General features: G+C 39.7%; 1 protein-coding gene across 3 annotated transcripts; it reads left to right on the forward strand.

Annotated features, from left to right (window-relative positions):
- Positions 1 to 4,357: 4,357 nt before the first annotated feature.
- mynn (myoneurin) lies at positions 4,358 to 14,256 on the forward strand. 3 transcript variants are annotated; one of them, XM_041814808.1, is made up of 10 exons: positions 4,358 to 4,421; positions 5,005 to 5,055; positions 5,164 to 5,186; positions 6,179 to 6,452; positions 6,936 to 7,915; positions 9,438 to 9,597; positions 11,034 to 11,212; positions 11,405 to 11,497; positions 12,220 to 12,345; positions 12,771 to 14,256. In XM_041814808.1, exons 4-10 carry the CDS (start codon positions 6,187 to 6,189, stop codon positions 13,169 to 13,171), a joined length of 2,205 nt encoding a protein of 734 aa, XP_041670742.1. In that variant the 5' UTR covers positions 4,358 to 4,421; positions 5,005 to 5,055; positions 5,164 to 5,186; positions 6,179 to 6,186; the 3' UTR covers positions 13,172 to 14,256. The 3 variants fall into 3 exon arrangements, with proteins under 3 accessions (XP_041670742.1, XP_041670741.1, XP_041670743.1); XM_041814807.1 differs by lacking the exon at positions 5,164 to 5,186 and having other exon boundaries at positions 4,371 to 4,421; XM_041814809.1 differs by lacking the exons at positions 5,005 to 5,055; positions 5,164 to 5,186 and having other exon boundaries at positions 4,379 to 4,421.
- Positions 14,257 to 15,212: the final 956 nt, after the last annotated feature.

Raw genomic sequence — 15,212 nt, forward strand, 5'->3', positions numbered from 1 at the left:
CTTGATATATTTGATTGTTTTTTTGGAAATATGTTCATATTCTGAATTTGAATCCTGCAGCATGTCACAAAAATTTGGGACAGAGGTGAGAAAAGCACTCCTGCAAATAGGCCAACATTTTATGAATTTTATTCAACATGCAACTGCAAAGAATGTAGAGATTTGACCTTCTATAGTTCATAACATCATCAAAAGTTTCAGAGAATATGCATAAATCTCTGCATGTAAGGGCAAAGCTGAAAACAAATATTAAATACCCATGACCTTTGACCTTTCAGGCAGTGCTGCATTAAAACCATTGTCTTCAGAAAACCATTGTCAGTTAATGCGGTACATTGCTGCATCTACTAATGTAAGTTAGAACTCAGCCTCCTTCTGAGCTCATCTAAATTGGAAAACTGTTCTGTGGTCGGATGAGTCCACATTTCAGATTGTTTTTGGAAATAATGGCCGTCAGCTCCTCCAGGCTAAAAATGGAAAGGACCATCCAGCATCTGTGATGGTGTGGGGGTGTGTTAGTGCCCATGGCATGAGTCACTTGCATATCTGTGAAGGCAGCATTAATACTGAGAGGTACATATAGGTTTTAGTGTATGCTCCCATCCAGATAATGTCTTTTCCGAGGACATCGCTGCTTAGTTCAGAGACACAATGTCAAACCACATTCTGAATGAGTAACAATAGCATGGCTTCACAGTGAAAGCGGGCAGGCTTAGACTGGCCTGCACATGGTCCAGACCTGTCTCCCATTAAAAATGTATGCAGTATGGGTGCAGGTTTAGCTCATTTGGTAAAGCAGACACCCACATAAAAAGGCTGGAGTCCCACTGGTGGCTGGATCAGTTCCTTTTCTCAGCACTGCCCAGCTCTCTCCTCCCATATTCCCTGTCTCTCTTGAGCTCTCCCGTTTGAACTAAGGTAAAAATGATAATTTTCCAAAAATGTATAAAGCATTATAAAGTGGAAAATACAAGAATGGAAACCCAAGACTGTTGAAAACTTCTACAATTTGTGTCTTCAGTCCTCAGACGCTTACAGAGTGCTGTTAGAGGAAAAAGTGATGGAACAGCGGTAAACATGCTCCTGTCCCAACTATTTTGGGATTGTTGCAGGCATCAGATTCAGTTTCAAAGTGAATTAATATTTTTACAAAAGTGAAATCTAAACTTTGAGAAGCTTTAAACTGACTAAAACTGGACTGAAATGTTTTTCGCTTTTGTTGACCAAAACTATGAAGGCTAAAATTGACTAAAATGTGAGTGAAACTAATTAATATTTCAATTTTTTAAAAGTTGTTTTGTAATGTTTTTCTCCCAGTGCAACCCTCCAATCTGAGGCTTTAAATACATTTTAAAAATATGGGGATAATGTCCACCCTCGGGATAAAGAGAGTCTATCATCCACCAGACTGCCTCTGAACCTGGATCGTCTTGTTTGAGCCACATCAGCAGCCTCCTCCCTGAGACAGCGCTGCCATCAAACCTCTCTGCTATCTCAAATTCAAACACACTCACAGCGTTCCTCTTACCTCTCTGTCAGTCATAACAACCTCAAACAATCTCTAAGACAGACACGCAAAGTTACACAAACTCACGTATAAACCAATCTGACCTCGGAAGGCGTCTGTTTGCTCAGGCATGCTGCACAAATATAGACGGATCATGTGAAAGCTCAAATATACTTCCAGGTACACACACAGGCATGCAGTAAAATATGCAACATTAAAGGAGCACATCATCTAATTATTCCTGGTCTGTTAATAAATACACAGAAAACCCTCAGTGTTTTATTAAACAGACATTCAGCTTTGAGTTCATAGAAGAAGCTCTTAATGCTTCATTTGCATTTACGGCTCAATGACTGATAGCAAACTGTAAATATGCAAACATGGTTTTACTACCAGTGAAATGTCATCTGTTCTTAAATAAACAGAACATTCATCTGAACCATAAGCACAGTTAGAAGGACATATATTTAAATTTATGCCTTTATAAACTTCATTTTTCATTAGATTTATTGTGCAACACTCTGCAACATCTCTGTTCAATACTGCATTGTTTTGTTGCTTATTTCTTTAGCTTTATGCATGCTTTATGCATTGTTTTATTTCATCATTTCTCTGTTCTCTTATTGCATGTTTCTTGTTTGTATTTTTTAGTTTATTTCTCTCTGTATTTCCTATATCTCCCATCTTTTTACATCAGCTCTCCTCTCTTGTGCTGTCACCTTGTCCTTGGCATAGATCCATGCATCCCACTTCACCCCAGTCACCTTTTTGCAGAGCCTGGGTCTAGATCTTCAGATGGCCACCCAGCATCACATCCTGTATCCTTCAACACCATCAGTGTCTAGACTCAATAACAGGTTTCCTATCCTAAGATACTGTGTATAATAGGAACTATAATACCTCATTGTCTCCAGCCAGGGGCAAAATAAGTATTTCTGACTCTGATTCTGATTCCCTTTTGCATGCAGCAGGGCAATGTTGCACAAATTCTGTTGCAATCTTTAGGTTACAACAATAATGGCTCTGTGCAACATCTTTAACCCTTTTGTAATGTTAACTTTTTCTTTGCTGTCCTTGTCCTGTGGGTCAAAACAGCACATTAAACCTCTGTTAATCACAAACCCTAAGTTTTTTCCCACATATGGCTACCCTGCTTTTCTGTCTGTTGTGGGATTTTTTTTTTCTTTGACTGGCTCCTGATATGCATTTTAAGAAATTCAGTTATTATTAATGACAGTCCTATTTATGGTCAAATCTGCCTCAGAAGTCGCTCTTTTTAACATAATTTAGGGCAGTTACACTCAAAGTGGGACCCATGGCCTCTAGAGGGGGCTCAAAGTTGGAAGAAGGGCACAGCCAGGCTAAATAAAGTCAATGCACAACATTAGCATAGCTCTGAAGGAAAGCATGGCACATTTAATAAGAGGACAGTTCATGTTAACATATGGATAAGAATGATTCTACACCAGAAATCCTAAGATCAGTATGATAAATCATTTCCCGCTCTCTCCACCTCTGTTTACCAGCTGTCCTGTCTCTACACGTAAGGAATAAAAGCCAAAAATAATTCTTAAGAGTAACACGGAATTGATTCACTGATGACATTGGAGTAGTGTGTTTCAAAACTCACTCTTTTTTTTTTTTTAAATTAAGAGAAATGTTCTATGCATGTGGTTGCATATGTGCTAAGTGGACAGGTATTGACTGTTTTATGTTTGAGTCCATGTTAGGACATTAAATTTTCATCACCTGTCATCAACACATCCAACTGCAGGATGCTGAGTGTCTTCTACTCTCTGATGTTATGAAACTTTTCTGACTCATTCCGTGAGCTGAAAATGTTCCTCCAGTGACAGTTTTCATTCTTTAGACATTAAACTAACCCTCCTGAAGCAGATTACATTATTTTTACATGGACAAGGATTCTTAGCTCATGCTGCAAAGGCTTTATAACCATGCACAAAATGATTTAGACACATGCATGTGGCTAATACAAAACTAGATGCAAAGAAAGGCTGAGACTGTTTATGAGTGCAGGATTAAGTTCATTTATCTCAAAATTAGAACTAAGACTGCATAAATCACTCTGGAGAAAAGCTTCCCTGCTGAGAGGATCATAATCGAAATAAAGGCCAAAGACAGCATTTGCTGGCGTTTAAAGGATAACTTGTCCAAGTAAAAATGGGTTATCATCATGTAAAAATGCTAAAAGTTTACATTCTGTACTCAAAATCTTATCAGATGTTAAATTAAAGAATGGACAACAGAAAATGTGTGGTACTGCTTTTTCATTTCAGTTCTTTCTTGATTCATCCTTTAGATTTCTTACCTAAATAAGCATTTACTGATAAATCATACTGTCATGTTAATAAGATGGGTCAAAACAGTACTCCTTTGGTAGTAAAAAAAATTTAATTGATGGAATCAGTATGGATTTAAAATCCTAATGTATAGCAAAAAGATTTCTAAATTGTATATGTATACTGTATACTGACTTGTCTTTATAGGAGCATTCAGTTAAACTGATGATATGGTAGCAACTCAATGAGATTAAAAAAATTCTGGAAAGAAATCAAATAAAAAAGGCATTATCAGCTGATTGGCATTTGAGTCAAGAAAGTTACTTTTTGAGTTCCTGACTTTATAAAACTGTGTGAAAGACTAAGCTGACCTTAATTGTGTTTCAAAACAAATGATGATGGTCCAATTCAAGCTAAATATAATAAGATATGAATTACATTGAGAAAATGTGACTGTTGTAAAAATGGTACTTGTTATTCGGAAAACGGGCTTATGTTGTCTTGGCGGAGAAGTTGTTCATCTTGACTTATCAGAGTAGCTTTGGTTTGCGGCGAACTCTCGCGAGATTTTCTGACGTCACGGGAGAATGGCTGGAGATCGCGGATATTAGAAGGTACTTTTCTGCTTTTATTTACTGTCCGTTTGTAAAAAATAGTGCATTTTTACCTACATGCAATTATTATTATCGGCAGGTTTGCACGGCTTGTCGTTGAAAATGAGCGTTTCTAACATTTAGTGCCAACTTACACGGACACCGCCGGTACAAACCGTCAAACCTTCGAAATAAGAGCTCGATGTTTTTCGCGCTTTTCACCACTATGAAAACAGTTAGCCTTAGCCCCATGCGTTATAGACTTTTTAAAAACACCAATCGATTATTTACGCCTCTGTTGTGGTTAAAGCAGTACAAAACAAAGTCATGAATATGAGTGAAACGACACACAGCCACGAGAAGTCATTTTAACCTATATACGACACTGCTGCTAGCATTAGCATGCCTGTGAGGCCTACTCAGGAAGCAGGCGGGAGCTTTTATTTTACAAAACTGCTTCTGCATCTCACCTGTCAAGGCTGCTCTTTCAGAAAATTAAATAGGTTAATGAATGATTAATTAGATTATAAATGGTTGTTTTAACTGCATCTGTGCGCCATGAATTCTTCTAATTATTTTATTTATTCATAATTATCCTCTACAGACAAATCATCGATCTAAAGACAGTTAAAGAGAAGAGGAAACACTACTGAGAGTAAGTTAGTACTTTTATTTTGAAGTCCATCATCTCTGCAGTCCTTTCTACATAGCTTAAATGCTTATAGAAATAATTTGATTAACATATTCTGTTTATATATTCCAGCGTTGTTGTTGGATTTTCCCCAGGTGAGGAGTATAAACACACAAACAAGCTACACCCCGTTAACAGTGTGGTTTAAAACCCCCTACTTTATCCCTGTGATGCTGAATGACAAGTTAATACCTTAAATTAAATGCCTTTAAGGCTGGTAAGTGTAGAAATTGTAATTTGTAACCGTTTGCTTATTTTCGTTTGCAGCTATCATAGTTTTTTTGTACCATAATGGCTTGTTTTATTTTTAAATGCCTTCGAAAAGTGTTTTGTTCAATAGAAGTTATTAAACTAAATACAGCTTTGTCATGGAAATATTTCAGGCTAAACAGAGAAAATAAATTGAAATAAACAGGCTGAATAAACATCCCAAGAAGGGCATGGTAGAAGTATATAATGAAAACATAAGAAAAAATCAAACATTAGCTATTTGAGCTTTCCATTTTTCACAAATCCTCAGAAACAGTATTTTTTACTCTCCAAGATCATAATACTTTATTCATTTTTCTTCTCATTTTTGTACAATAGAGTGGCAGGATGTGTTAAAAAAAATTCCCAAATCTCTGTAAACAGTTAAATTGTATATGATAGAAATAAGGGAAGTTAATAGATATTAAGAGACAAACAAGTTCATTGTTTTACGTTTCCTTGTTGTTCAGAAGGGGAAATGTCACTCATGCTAACACATGCAAAACCAGAGAGCCACAGGCACACGTACACCTCCCTTCAAACCGTGAAAATGTCTATTTTTATTGCTTACGTGTCCAGGGGACAACTGACTTATTATCTGGCAATGCAGCTTTCAAAACCAAAATCAACAAAAAGTCCTGTAAAGAAAGTTTGTGTTTTGCAGTTAACTGAAGAAAGTTGGAGTTTCTGATGGGATGAAAAATACCACAATAGCACCCCCAAGAGGACAATAATGCTTAAAGAAAAAGACAGCAATTTTAGTACAATTAGTTCCACCAAAAGTTGATTATCAGTGGTTATAATCTTGACTCTTTCTTCTTCTTCTGTTGTTGACCAGCTGCAGAGATGTCTCATGCCAACAGTCATGGGAAGCTGCTCCTGCAGCGCTTACATCAGCAGCGGGAGATGGACTTTCTGTGTGATATCACCATCATGGTTAAAGACGTGGAGTTCAGAGCCCATCGCAACATCCTGGCAGCGTTCAGCAAATACTTCTCCTCCAGAGCAGAGAAGGGGCAGGAGATCACAACTCTGGACCCTGAGAAGGTCAGCCGCTATGCTCTAGAGAAGCTTCTGGAGTTTGTCTACACTGGACACATGAACCTCAGCAGGTAAAACCAAACTAAAGCCTGGTTCATACTTCTGTATCTGTAGGTTGTATTTATGCTGAGACTTGTATGCACCTGAGATAATATGTCAAAAGGGGGCAGACAACAAGAAAGTTGCAAGATCAATCCACAGGGTAGTATCAAGTGACTGCCTGGCTCTGAGTTATGTCCACAGGAATATTGAATTACTTCAATGTGAGATAAATGTGAGACTATAATACTATGTCAGGCTTCAAACAACAAGTTTCCCTCCCAAATCTACCTGCATCTCCCAGTCCTTAGCACCCTTTAGCTGGCCTGACTGGTGCCTACCTAAAAACCTCCCTCCCTCCTTTCCAAACAAAGTGAACAGCTGTCTTCTTTCCCTGATTACATCCTGCAATTACCTGTCACATTCTGTTGTCAATTCCTGCAGCTGGACTTTTCAAATTCCTTTTATGACAAACTAATCAGCACTGAACAAAATGCTTGTTTTTATGATTTCAGTACACGACAAGCAGCTGTGCGTCGAGCTGCCTTGTTCCTGGGAATGTCTGAAGCCACAAAGTATCTGGAGGAAACCACTCATTGGTCCGAACCTGGTGAGACGTCACAATCAGAGGCAGATAAAGGAGCCGGTCTCTCTCCTCCAAGTCCAGCCTCTCCCGGCAGCCCCAGCTCACCCCTTCCTCTGTCTATCATCTCAGTGACAGGAGGTAGTGATTGGCAGGAGGGAGAGGAGGGACAACACAAGGAAGATGAAGGTGCAGATTTCTACAGGGAGGAGGGAGACAGAAGTGATGAAGAGTACAGCCCCACCACACCCAGGAGTCTGGGGAGAGGAACAGGCAGGAAGAGAGGCAGGAGGCCAAAGAGTTTTAGTGGAGAGACGGGTGAGGCAAGCAGCTCAGCTGATGGAGCACCAAAGACACTTGGATACAGAGGGAGGGGGAGACCCAGAGGTAGACCCAGAGGGAGGGGCAGGGGGAGAGGAGATGGAGGAGGAGATGAAAATAAATCAGAGGAAATCGTCCAGGAAGATTCTGACACCAGTGTGAAGGACTTTGGAGACAACTCAGCAGACTGGAGCCCCTCCCAGGACAATGAAGACGACGAGGACAATCCAGCGAAGAAAGCTCGACTGAGTAGCGGTATAGCGCGGAGAGGACGAGGCCGAGGGAAGGGGCGGGGCAGGGGGAGAGGCAGGGGTCGACGCAGGAGCAGGGTCGAGGAAGACGACGAGGACAGCAACGGTCCAGGATTTGATAATGATGGACTGGAGGAAGGTGAGATCCCAGAGCACGATCGGTCAGAAATGGATGAGTTGTCGCTGTCATGCACCGAGTGTAACAAACTGTTTCAAGACGCCAGCAGCCTGCGCCGACATCAGAAAATCCACAGAGGGCTGAAGCCGTTTGTCTGCATCTTCTGCTCCAAAACCTTCAGACAAGCTACGCAACTGAAGACACACCTGCGCATACACACAGGTGAGCTAAGCTGCCTGGTGTCATTACTAAAAACTGATAAATGATATACTGTTTTACAGAGCTCTTTCTGTTGTTTTTCATCTTTATAGTATTCTGTTCTGCTGCTCCACCATGAGACGTGTCTGTTCATCCAAGATAAACTCAGCAGACTTAGATTTAGACATGATTAGTTTTGATTGAGAATGGGAATTGTTAATGTTAATGTCACTATGCAAAAATTCAACGATAACTGATATACTTTCAAACAATAGTAAAATAATACATCTTTATCTGATTAATTGAGCAATTAAAAGAGTAACTAAACCCTCAGACCACTTTATTCAGATAAAAGCTCTGTAGATTGGGATTTAATAGTACTGTTGATCACTTAGGGTCCACATCTTGACATTTTAGCCTTGAAAATGAGCATAGCCCACGGCTGAAATTCACAGCTCCACCAATCAGGAATATTGCTCTGACACTAGAGGATTGTGGGGTATTTAGTGCTGTTGCCTGAGACTGAAAGTAAACTTTCCTTTCTTTCTTAAGAGAAGCTTGGCAATATACTTGCTTGTGTTTTCTACATGACCATATATCTTCATTTCTCCATTTAAACTGTATTTTGTTGAAAAATAACTGTGAAATTCACAAGTAGAGGCAGAAACAGAAAGAATGCAGAGTTTTGTGCGTAAAGGTCAGATCAGCCTTTCAGAGACGTCACTGGGACTTTCTAGGATTATAGGTCATGTGCTGCTGTTGACCAAGAACTTGAATAAACAACGTTTTTCATAAAATGAGGTTGATTCTATGAGAAACTGTTCTCTACATGACCATATATCGTGGTTTCTTACTCAGGTAGCTTGAATGGTTCTGGCATTATGGATTATAATCAAATTCATAAAGCAGCAAAGACTGAATGATGCTGTGGCTGATATGGGACAGTAGAAAGGAGAGAGTGGGTGTGTCTAATACGTCTCCGTTCCAGCATTGTCCATAATAGGCATTTTTTGAAGTTCCAGGGTAGATGAATCTCAGCCAAGACTTTGGGGTTTAGTTACTCTTTGAAATGTCCACAAAGAGGTGAAGTGCAGGATGAATATATTATCACCACATTTTTAATTCTGATTCTCCCCTTGTCGTGTTTTTATTGTCGAACTTCTCATGGTTTCTGTTTCCCATTCATGTTTTGTGCTGCTTCCTTGTGATGGACCATGGGTATTCTCTGCCATCAGCTGTTTGATTTTGATCAGCAGTCCTGCATTTATGCTTCTGTCATTTGGATTTCATTAATTATAACACACAAGTAAGGACTATGTCATACTGACATATTGATATTCAACTATAAGGTCTCTTATGGTATTTCTAAGTTATGTTTTTTTGGACATAAGACCAGCACGGACAACTTTGCCTATAGATGACTTTATTTAGACATTACAGTCTGTTCAAGAGCTGCAGCTCTAATAAATCTACTGTAGTAATTCCATATTTGTTATTGGTTGTTTAATTTAAGTTCATTTAATCATCTCTCACATGTTTGTTTCAGGTGAGAAGCCGTTCAACTGCACTGACTGTGAAAAGTGTTTTGCTCAGAAGTGTCAGCTGGTCGCTCATCGTAGGATGCACCACGGAGAGGAGAAACCGTACACCTGTGAGCGCTGCGGCTTCAAGTTTGCTACCTCTTCCAACTACAAAATACACATCAGGTACTCACACTGCTTAAGACATCATATTCCCCCCAGAGTTCACACTAAGCTGGATGTTAACAGTGCGATTTCAAACTAACTCTATAACAGTCATGGTCACTGTTGGGTGCAGTGTGGTACAAAGTAACGTGCTGCACCCACGTTATTACCTTACATTTAATTGTTTAGTTTGTGATTACTTTTCATTGCATATTCTACTTAAGGTTCTGTTTCTGTATGATATTTTAACTGAGTTGTTCTTTTTAGTTTAGCCTGTGTAAGCTATTGTTCCAGATTCCAATCCTCACACATCCAATGTCTGAATGAGCATCTTTTAGGTCGTTTCCACCGAGCGGTCAGGCTCAGTTCGGTGCGGTATAGCATGCTTTTTTTGTTGTTTCCATAGAGAAAGGGTCCCCAAAAAGCGAACCGTACCATCCCACTTTTCGGCACCCTTCCGTAGGGGTGCCAATCTTACCTAACCATACCAAAAAGGTGGAGCTACACACACAACAATAGGGGCTGCACTGGCGTCACATTAGCGCGCGACTGAGCTGCTCGCCTCCGGGCTTCAAAGACGGAAGTCTGCTGTGAGAAGTGGGCGAAAATGGGAGAAAAATGGACCAATATCTGCCTAAATGGGAAATATTTGGACTCGACGGAGATCCAAACTGTTTCCTAGTCTATGGATATTGGTATCTGGCCACAAATCAAGTATCCTGACGTTTATCTGGATGATTTTAAGAACACAAAGCAGAACCTGAAGGCTCACATCAGCCTGATCCATGCGCGATGGATGAGAAACTAAATTAATGCAGACATTTTGTGAATTAGATAAACTGTGAAAACGTCGCTCTGTGGTCGTTGAACGGGCTCGTAAAACTTCATGCTGCAGACTGTTTTTAAACGAGCTCAGCGCACCCTGCATTTCTGACTTAATCTAGCTTGTTGATTTTAACACCAGCTGAACTTTAATTTTATTTTGAATGCGGCTAATTTTCACAGTACAGCTCTGAACTTTCATGTTTTGTCGTATAAACTGTTCTAGACTAGATATATTCACATATTAACATAGCGTTACGACTTAAACCGTCTCAAGACACGTATTCCATCAGCTGGGGATCTGTACTGACAGCTGTTAACATCATTAAGATATATTTATTTTTTTAAAAGCACTTTCAGCTGAAATAAAGCTGTTTACTGCTTATTCCCGACTGATTTCTGTCACTCATCCTTACTATAACTCTGCAGCTGGAACAGCTGACTCGCGCTGTCTTTGAGTTTACATGCATGCTTTCACAGCCCCGCCCACCCAAGTGAGAGCACGGGTGTCTGTGGAAACGCAAACTATTTTGGGGTTTAGCGTACCAAACCATGCCAAACCGAACTGAATCAAACCGCACCCCCTGATGGAAACACGGCTTCTGACTCTGCTTTTGTTTCTGTATTTCTTACAGACTTCACAGTGGGGAGAAACCGTACGTCTGTGATGTCTGTGGTCAGGCGTTCGCTCAGTCCAGCACTCTGACTTACCACAAACGACGACACACAGGAGAGAAACCGTACCAGTGTGATCTGTGCGGCATGTCCTTCTCCGTCTCTTCTTCTCTCATAGCTCATGCACGAAAACACACAGGTGAGAGAGGTTTTTCTGTATTTATTAAACTGGGAAAAAGTAAGGAGAGGGTTAAACTTCAGCCAGGCAGTAGATCTGATTTGGTTTCCATTCAGAGATTTAGCAGTCTAAACATGCATACTGTCTGACTCGGAGCAGATGTTTCTGTCATTCACTAACACACTGCTGTTTCTGTGTGTGATTGTGTTTCAGGTGAGACTCCATATAAATGTTCAGTGACATCCTGTGATGCAAGTTTTGTGACTTCTTCAGAGCTGAAAAAACACGTGAGGAGACTTCATCCAGGTGAGGGTTCTTGATCAGAAGGGAACCAATTTGGCAGGTTCAATTATGTAGTTGTATTAGTAGGTTTTAAGGTTCTGATAGCTAAATTATCTTGTTTGGAGTAAAACATTGGTATTTAATCTTAATTATGCAGCTGTTTATTACTTCAAGGATAATTTTTGGAATTTTCCACCAAAGCATCTAAATTGTAGGGGGATGAATCTTTATCAGCTTTGGCAACAGCAATTGCAGAGGAACTAGTGATTTTATTTTTTGTCTTTTTGAGGGTAAAGTTTATTGGTCTGCGGCTGTTGAAAAAATCAGGACATGATTCCTTTGCATTTTTTCCCATTTCTTTGTGAGGTTTTCTTGAATAAAGGAAAATATTAAGCACACTGAGTGTTAAACAGATAATAAGGATACTACTGAGAGAAGAGAAAGAATTTTTTTAACCTAATATAAACGCTAGTGAAAAGTGCGCTGAAACTGAGGTAGTGGGTACTGACAGCTGAACTATAGGTAGCTATGGACATAGACCCTTAAGTGATCATTCAGATGGTATAGATGAATAGGTTTATAATAAATGAATTAACATCCTATTAGACTCAGGACTATGTGACCTTTCTTTTAGTAATAACTCACCACCATAACACTAATGATTTCTTTGAAACTGGAAACAGAATGTTGTACCTTACAATTGTTCTTCACTTACGGGAGTTGATGATGTGTGCTTGTTTGTGCAGACGGGAACAACGGCGTGCAATGTCTGCTGTGTGGAAACAGATTTGCCAGTGTGAAGAACATGATCAAACATCAGGAGAAAGCTCATGCTGACGAGGTTCGGCAACACAAGGAGAGAGCCCGAGCAGGTGAGTGTTTATGTGTGTGGGTGGGGGAGTGAATCAGTTAACAGTTATTAGGGCCCAAGCACCAGCCTCAGTCAGTGAGGACTCTATTGTATCTATGTGCATCATTTTTCTGTTAGCGGAATTGCTAATTTGGCAGCTTTAACATGCAAAAAACTCACCAAACTACAGAAAATTTCCCCCTAGTGGAAATTTTGGTATTTTGGTGGAATCATGCAAGTCCATGAACTGGAGGTTCCTAACAGATGTTTTGCTGTAATTTTTCTGTCAATCCTCTTAATGTTTTGGGGGAGGGGGGGTTTCAGCTCTGTGAATAATTTTGAACTGCCTCTCTATGTAAAGGATGTTTTATAAATATCCTCCTCTGTTTAGTCTTTCAGTTTCCCTCCATTGTGATCACTTTCAATGTTGTTTCTGTCTGTAAACAGTCGTCCTCCTGGCGTCCAGTCATCCTGTGGCCTTTGTCCAGAGCAAACTCTCCCAAGACAACAAAGGTTTGGTTTCCATCCCTGAAACCGAGCCCCCCAACCCCGAACCAGCCACCCCCAACCCCAAAGCCACGGCTCCGTCCGTAGCTGCCTCCTCTGTCAATGCCACCACGACCCAAACCATCATCCAGAACTTGAAGGCAGAGCCAGCTCATGAGCCAATCACTACCACCAACCAGGTGACCTTCGAGCCTGACCAGGAGCAGACCATCAATTCGGACACCCTCCACGCGCTGGTAGAGCAGCTGCGGCCGCCGGCATCCCCCGCACAGAGCTTGGAGCAGATCGTCATCATCAGGACGGTGGACGATGACGACATCAACAACCAGGCTCAGCAGTGAGAGTCAAACAGCAGGATGTCGCTCTGCTGTAGTGTACAGTCAGCCACACTCATCCCTTCAACAAAGACTCACTAAAGGAACGTCTGCTTTGTTACAGCTTCGGTCTAAATTTCATAATTTCCTTCATCGGTCATTAAAACATCAACACGTTTAAGATCTTTAAACTTTGATGTGATGATAGTGAAAATCAAAATATGATTTGATATTATGGCAACAAAAACAGAAGTCCTAGACACCAGAGACTGGCCGTTTTCTTGTTTTAGTTCACGAAAATTGCCGGTAAACTTTTTCACTTTGTCTGAATTGCACAAATACAAACATTGCTGATATATTTGTGCAGAAAAGGTGGTCAAAGATAAACATTTGAGAAAACAGTAATATAATGTTTAGTACAAAAAGTTCTAAATTTCATGGGAACGTTCCTTTCCAATGTCCCCATAAATTCCCTCAAATCACCTAAAATTTATGTGGAATTCTTACACATTGTTTAAACAATATTTTTAAAGTATTCAATATAATTTACCCTGAAATTTCTTTAAATATTCCCCAGATGTTACAGTGACACTTGATCATAAAGCCTATATAAGGCCTATATGATTAAAAAATGAAATTCCTGAAAATTTTTAAGCAAATACCAGAAAATTCTGATCAGTCAGTCCAACATTCACACTGTTTAATAGTTTGTAAAGGTAGACCTAGCCTCTTTAGCATTATAAGATAAGATCTATTTATCATCATTGTTCCCCTATTTGGTGTTTGACGTGATGGTGGCTTGATTCAAGTAAACGTCACCCTGTTAAAGCAAACCAGTGTCTCTCACAGTGTAATATATTTTGAAAGCAGCTGTTTTAGCACAAGATAGTGGCAACAAGTTTGATACCTGCATTAATTACAGTGTTTCTGTCAACATGAAAGTAGCTGTTTTTTAAGTATAAATGTATTTTTTGCTTTTTAATTTTGGATAAACCTCCACATTGCTTGTACAGAATTGTGAATCATGTACAAGGTCACTACTGTATAAAAAAACTGAAGAATAAAAATGAAGACAAAAAAGGGGAAATAAGATGTGTGTTTGTCTAATTTACTGTAACAAATGATCTCTTGAAATAAAATGTCTTAAAAAGGTTCATGGCCTGTCTAAAATCTGTCCTGTAACAACTGTCTCAGTGTCTCCCCAGATTTTATTATGTCTTTGTTTTTACATGTGTTCTAAGTATGGGTATGTAATTACACTCCATTTTCTTGTTTCCAAGAGATCTCAATTTATTTATCATCTTTGGGCAACAATAGTACACTATATGGACAAAAGTATTTGTCCACACCTGGAAATTATTAAATTCAGGTGTTTCAACCAGTTGGAAGATGGGCTTCCAACTGGTTTGGAGACGGCCCTTTTCTATTCCAACATGACTGCACCAGTGCACAAAGCAAGGACTATAAAATGTGGTTTGATGAGTTTGGTGTGAAAGAACTTGACTGGCATACACTGAGCCCTGACCTCAACCCCATACAGCACCTTTGGATGAACTGGTACAGAGACTGTGAGCCAGGCCGTCTGGTCCGGTATCAGTGCCTGACCTCATAAATGCTCTACAGAATGAATGGGCACAAATTCCTACAGAAACACTCCAAAATTTTCCGTAAACCCTCCAAGAAGAGTGGAGGTCGTTACAGCTGGCAAAGGAGGGCCAACTCCATATTAAAGTACATGTATTTGAATACAATGTCATTAGAGCCCTTGTTGGTGTAATGGTTAAGCGGCTGAATACCTTTGTCCATCTAGTACATTTTCCATTGATAAAGACTTTATTTAAGTTGTTTCTTAAAGGATTGACTTGCTACTAGTATAATGCGGGATGTTAGGTTGCTATGAATGCTATGAATAAGTTGAGATCTAAAAAGGAAAATAACTAAAAATGGAATCATTATTACGGCATTGGCATTTCTTAAAGTATAATGATAATAATAATAAGTAATAAGTTCAAAGGTTTAAGAAATAAAATTGAAATAAGATAAACTGATATTTGCGAGATTTATTTTG

The sequence above is a fragment of the Cheilinus undulatus genome, linkage group 19, assembly GCF_018320785.1.
Source record: "Cheilinus undulatus linkage group 19, ASM1832078v1, whole genome shotgun sequence".
Classification (NCBI taxonomy): Eukaryota; Metazoa; Chordata; class Actinopteri; order Labriformes; family Labridae; genus Cheilinus; species Cheilinus undulatus.

What these genes read in the sequence shown, in the direction of transcription:
- mynn (XM_041814808.1), top strand. Translation starts at nt 6,187, where the DNA reads ATGTCTCATGCCAACAGTCATGGGAAGCTGCTCCTGCAGCGCTTACAT. An exon ending in AACTACAAAATACACATCAG is followed by an intron (nt 9,598 to 11,033) that starts GTACTCACACTG and finishes TATTTCTTACAG; the next exon opens with ACTTCACAGTGGGGAGAAAC. An exon ending in TCATGCACGAAAACACACAG is followed by an intron (nt 11,213 to 11,404) that starts GTGAGAGAGGTT and finishes ATTGTGTTTCAG; the next exon opens with GTGAGACTCCATATAAATGT.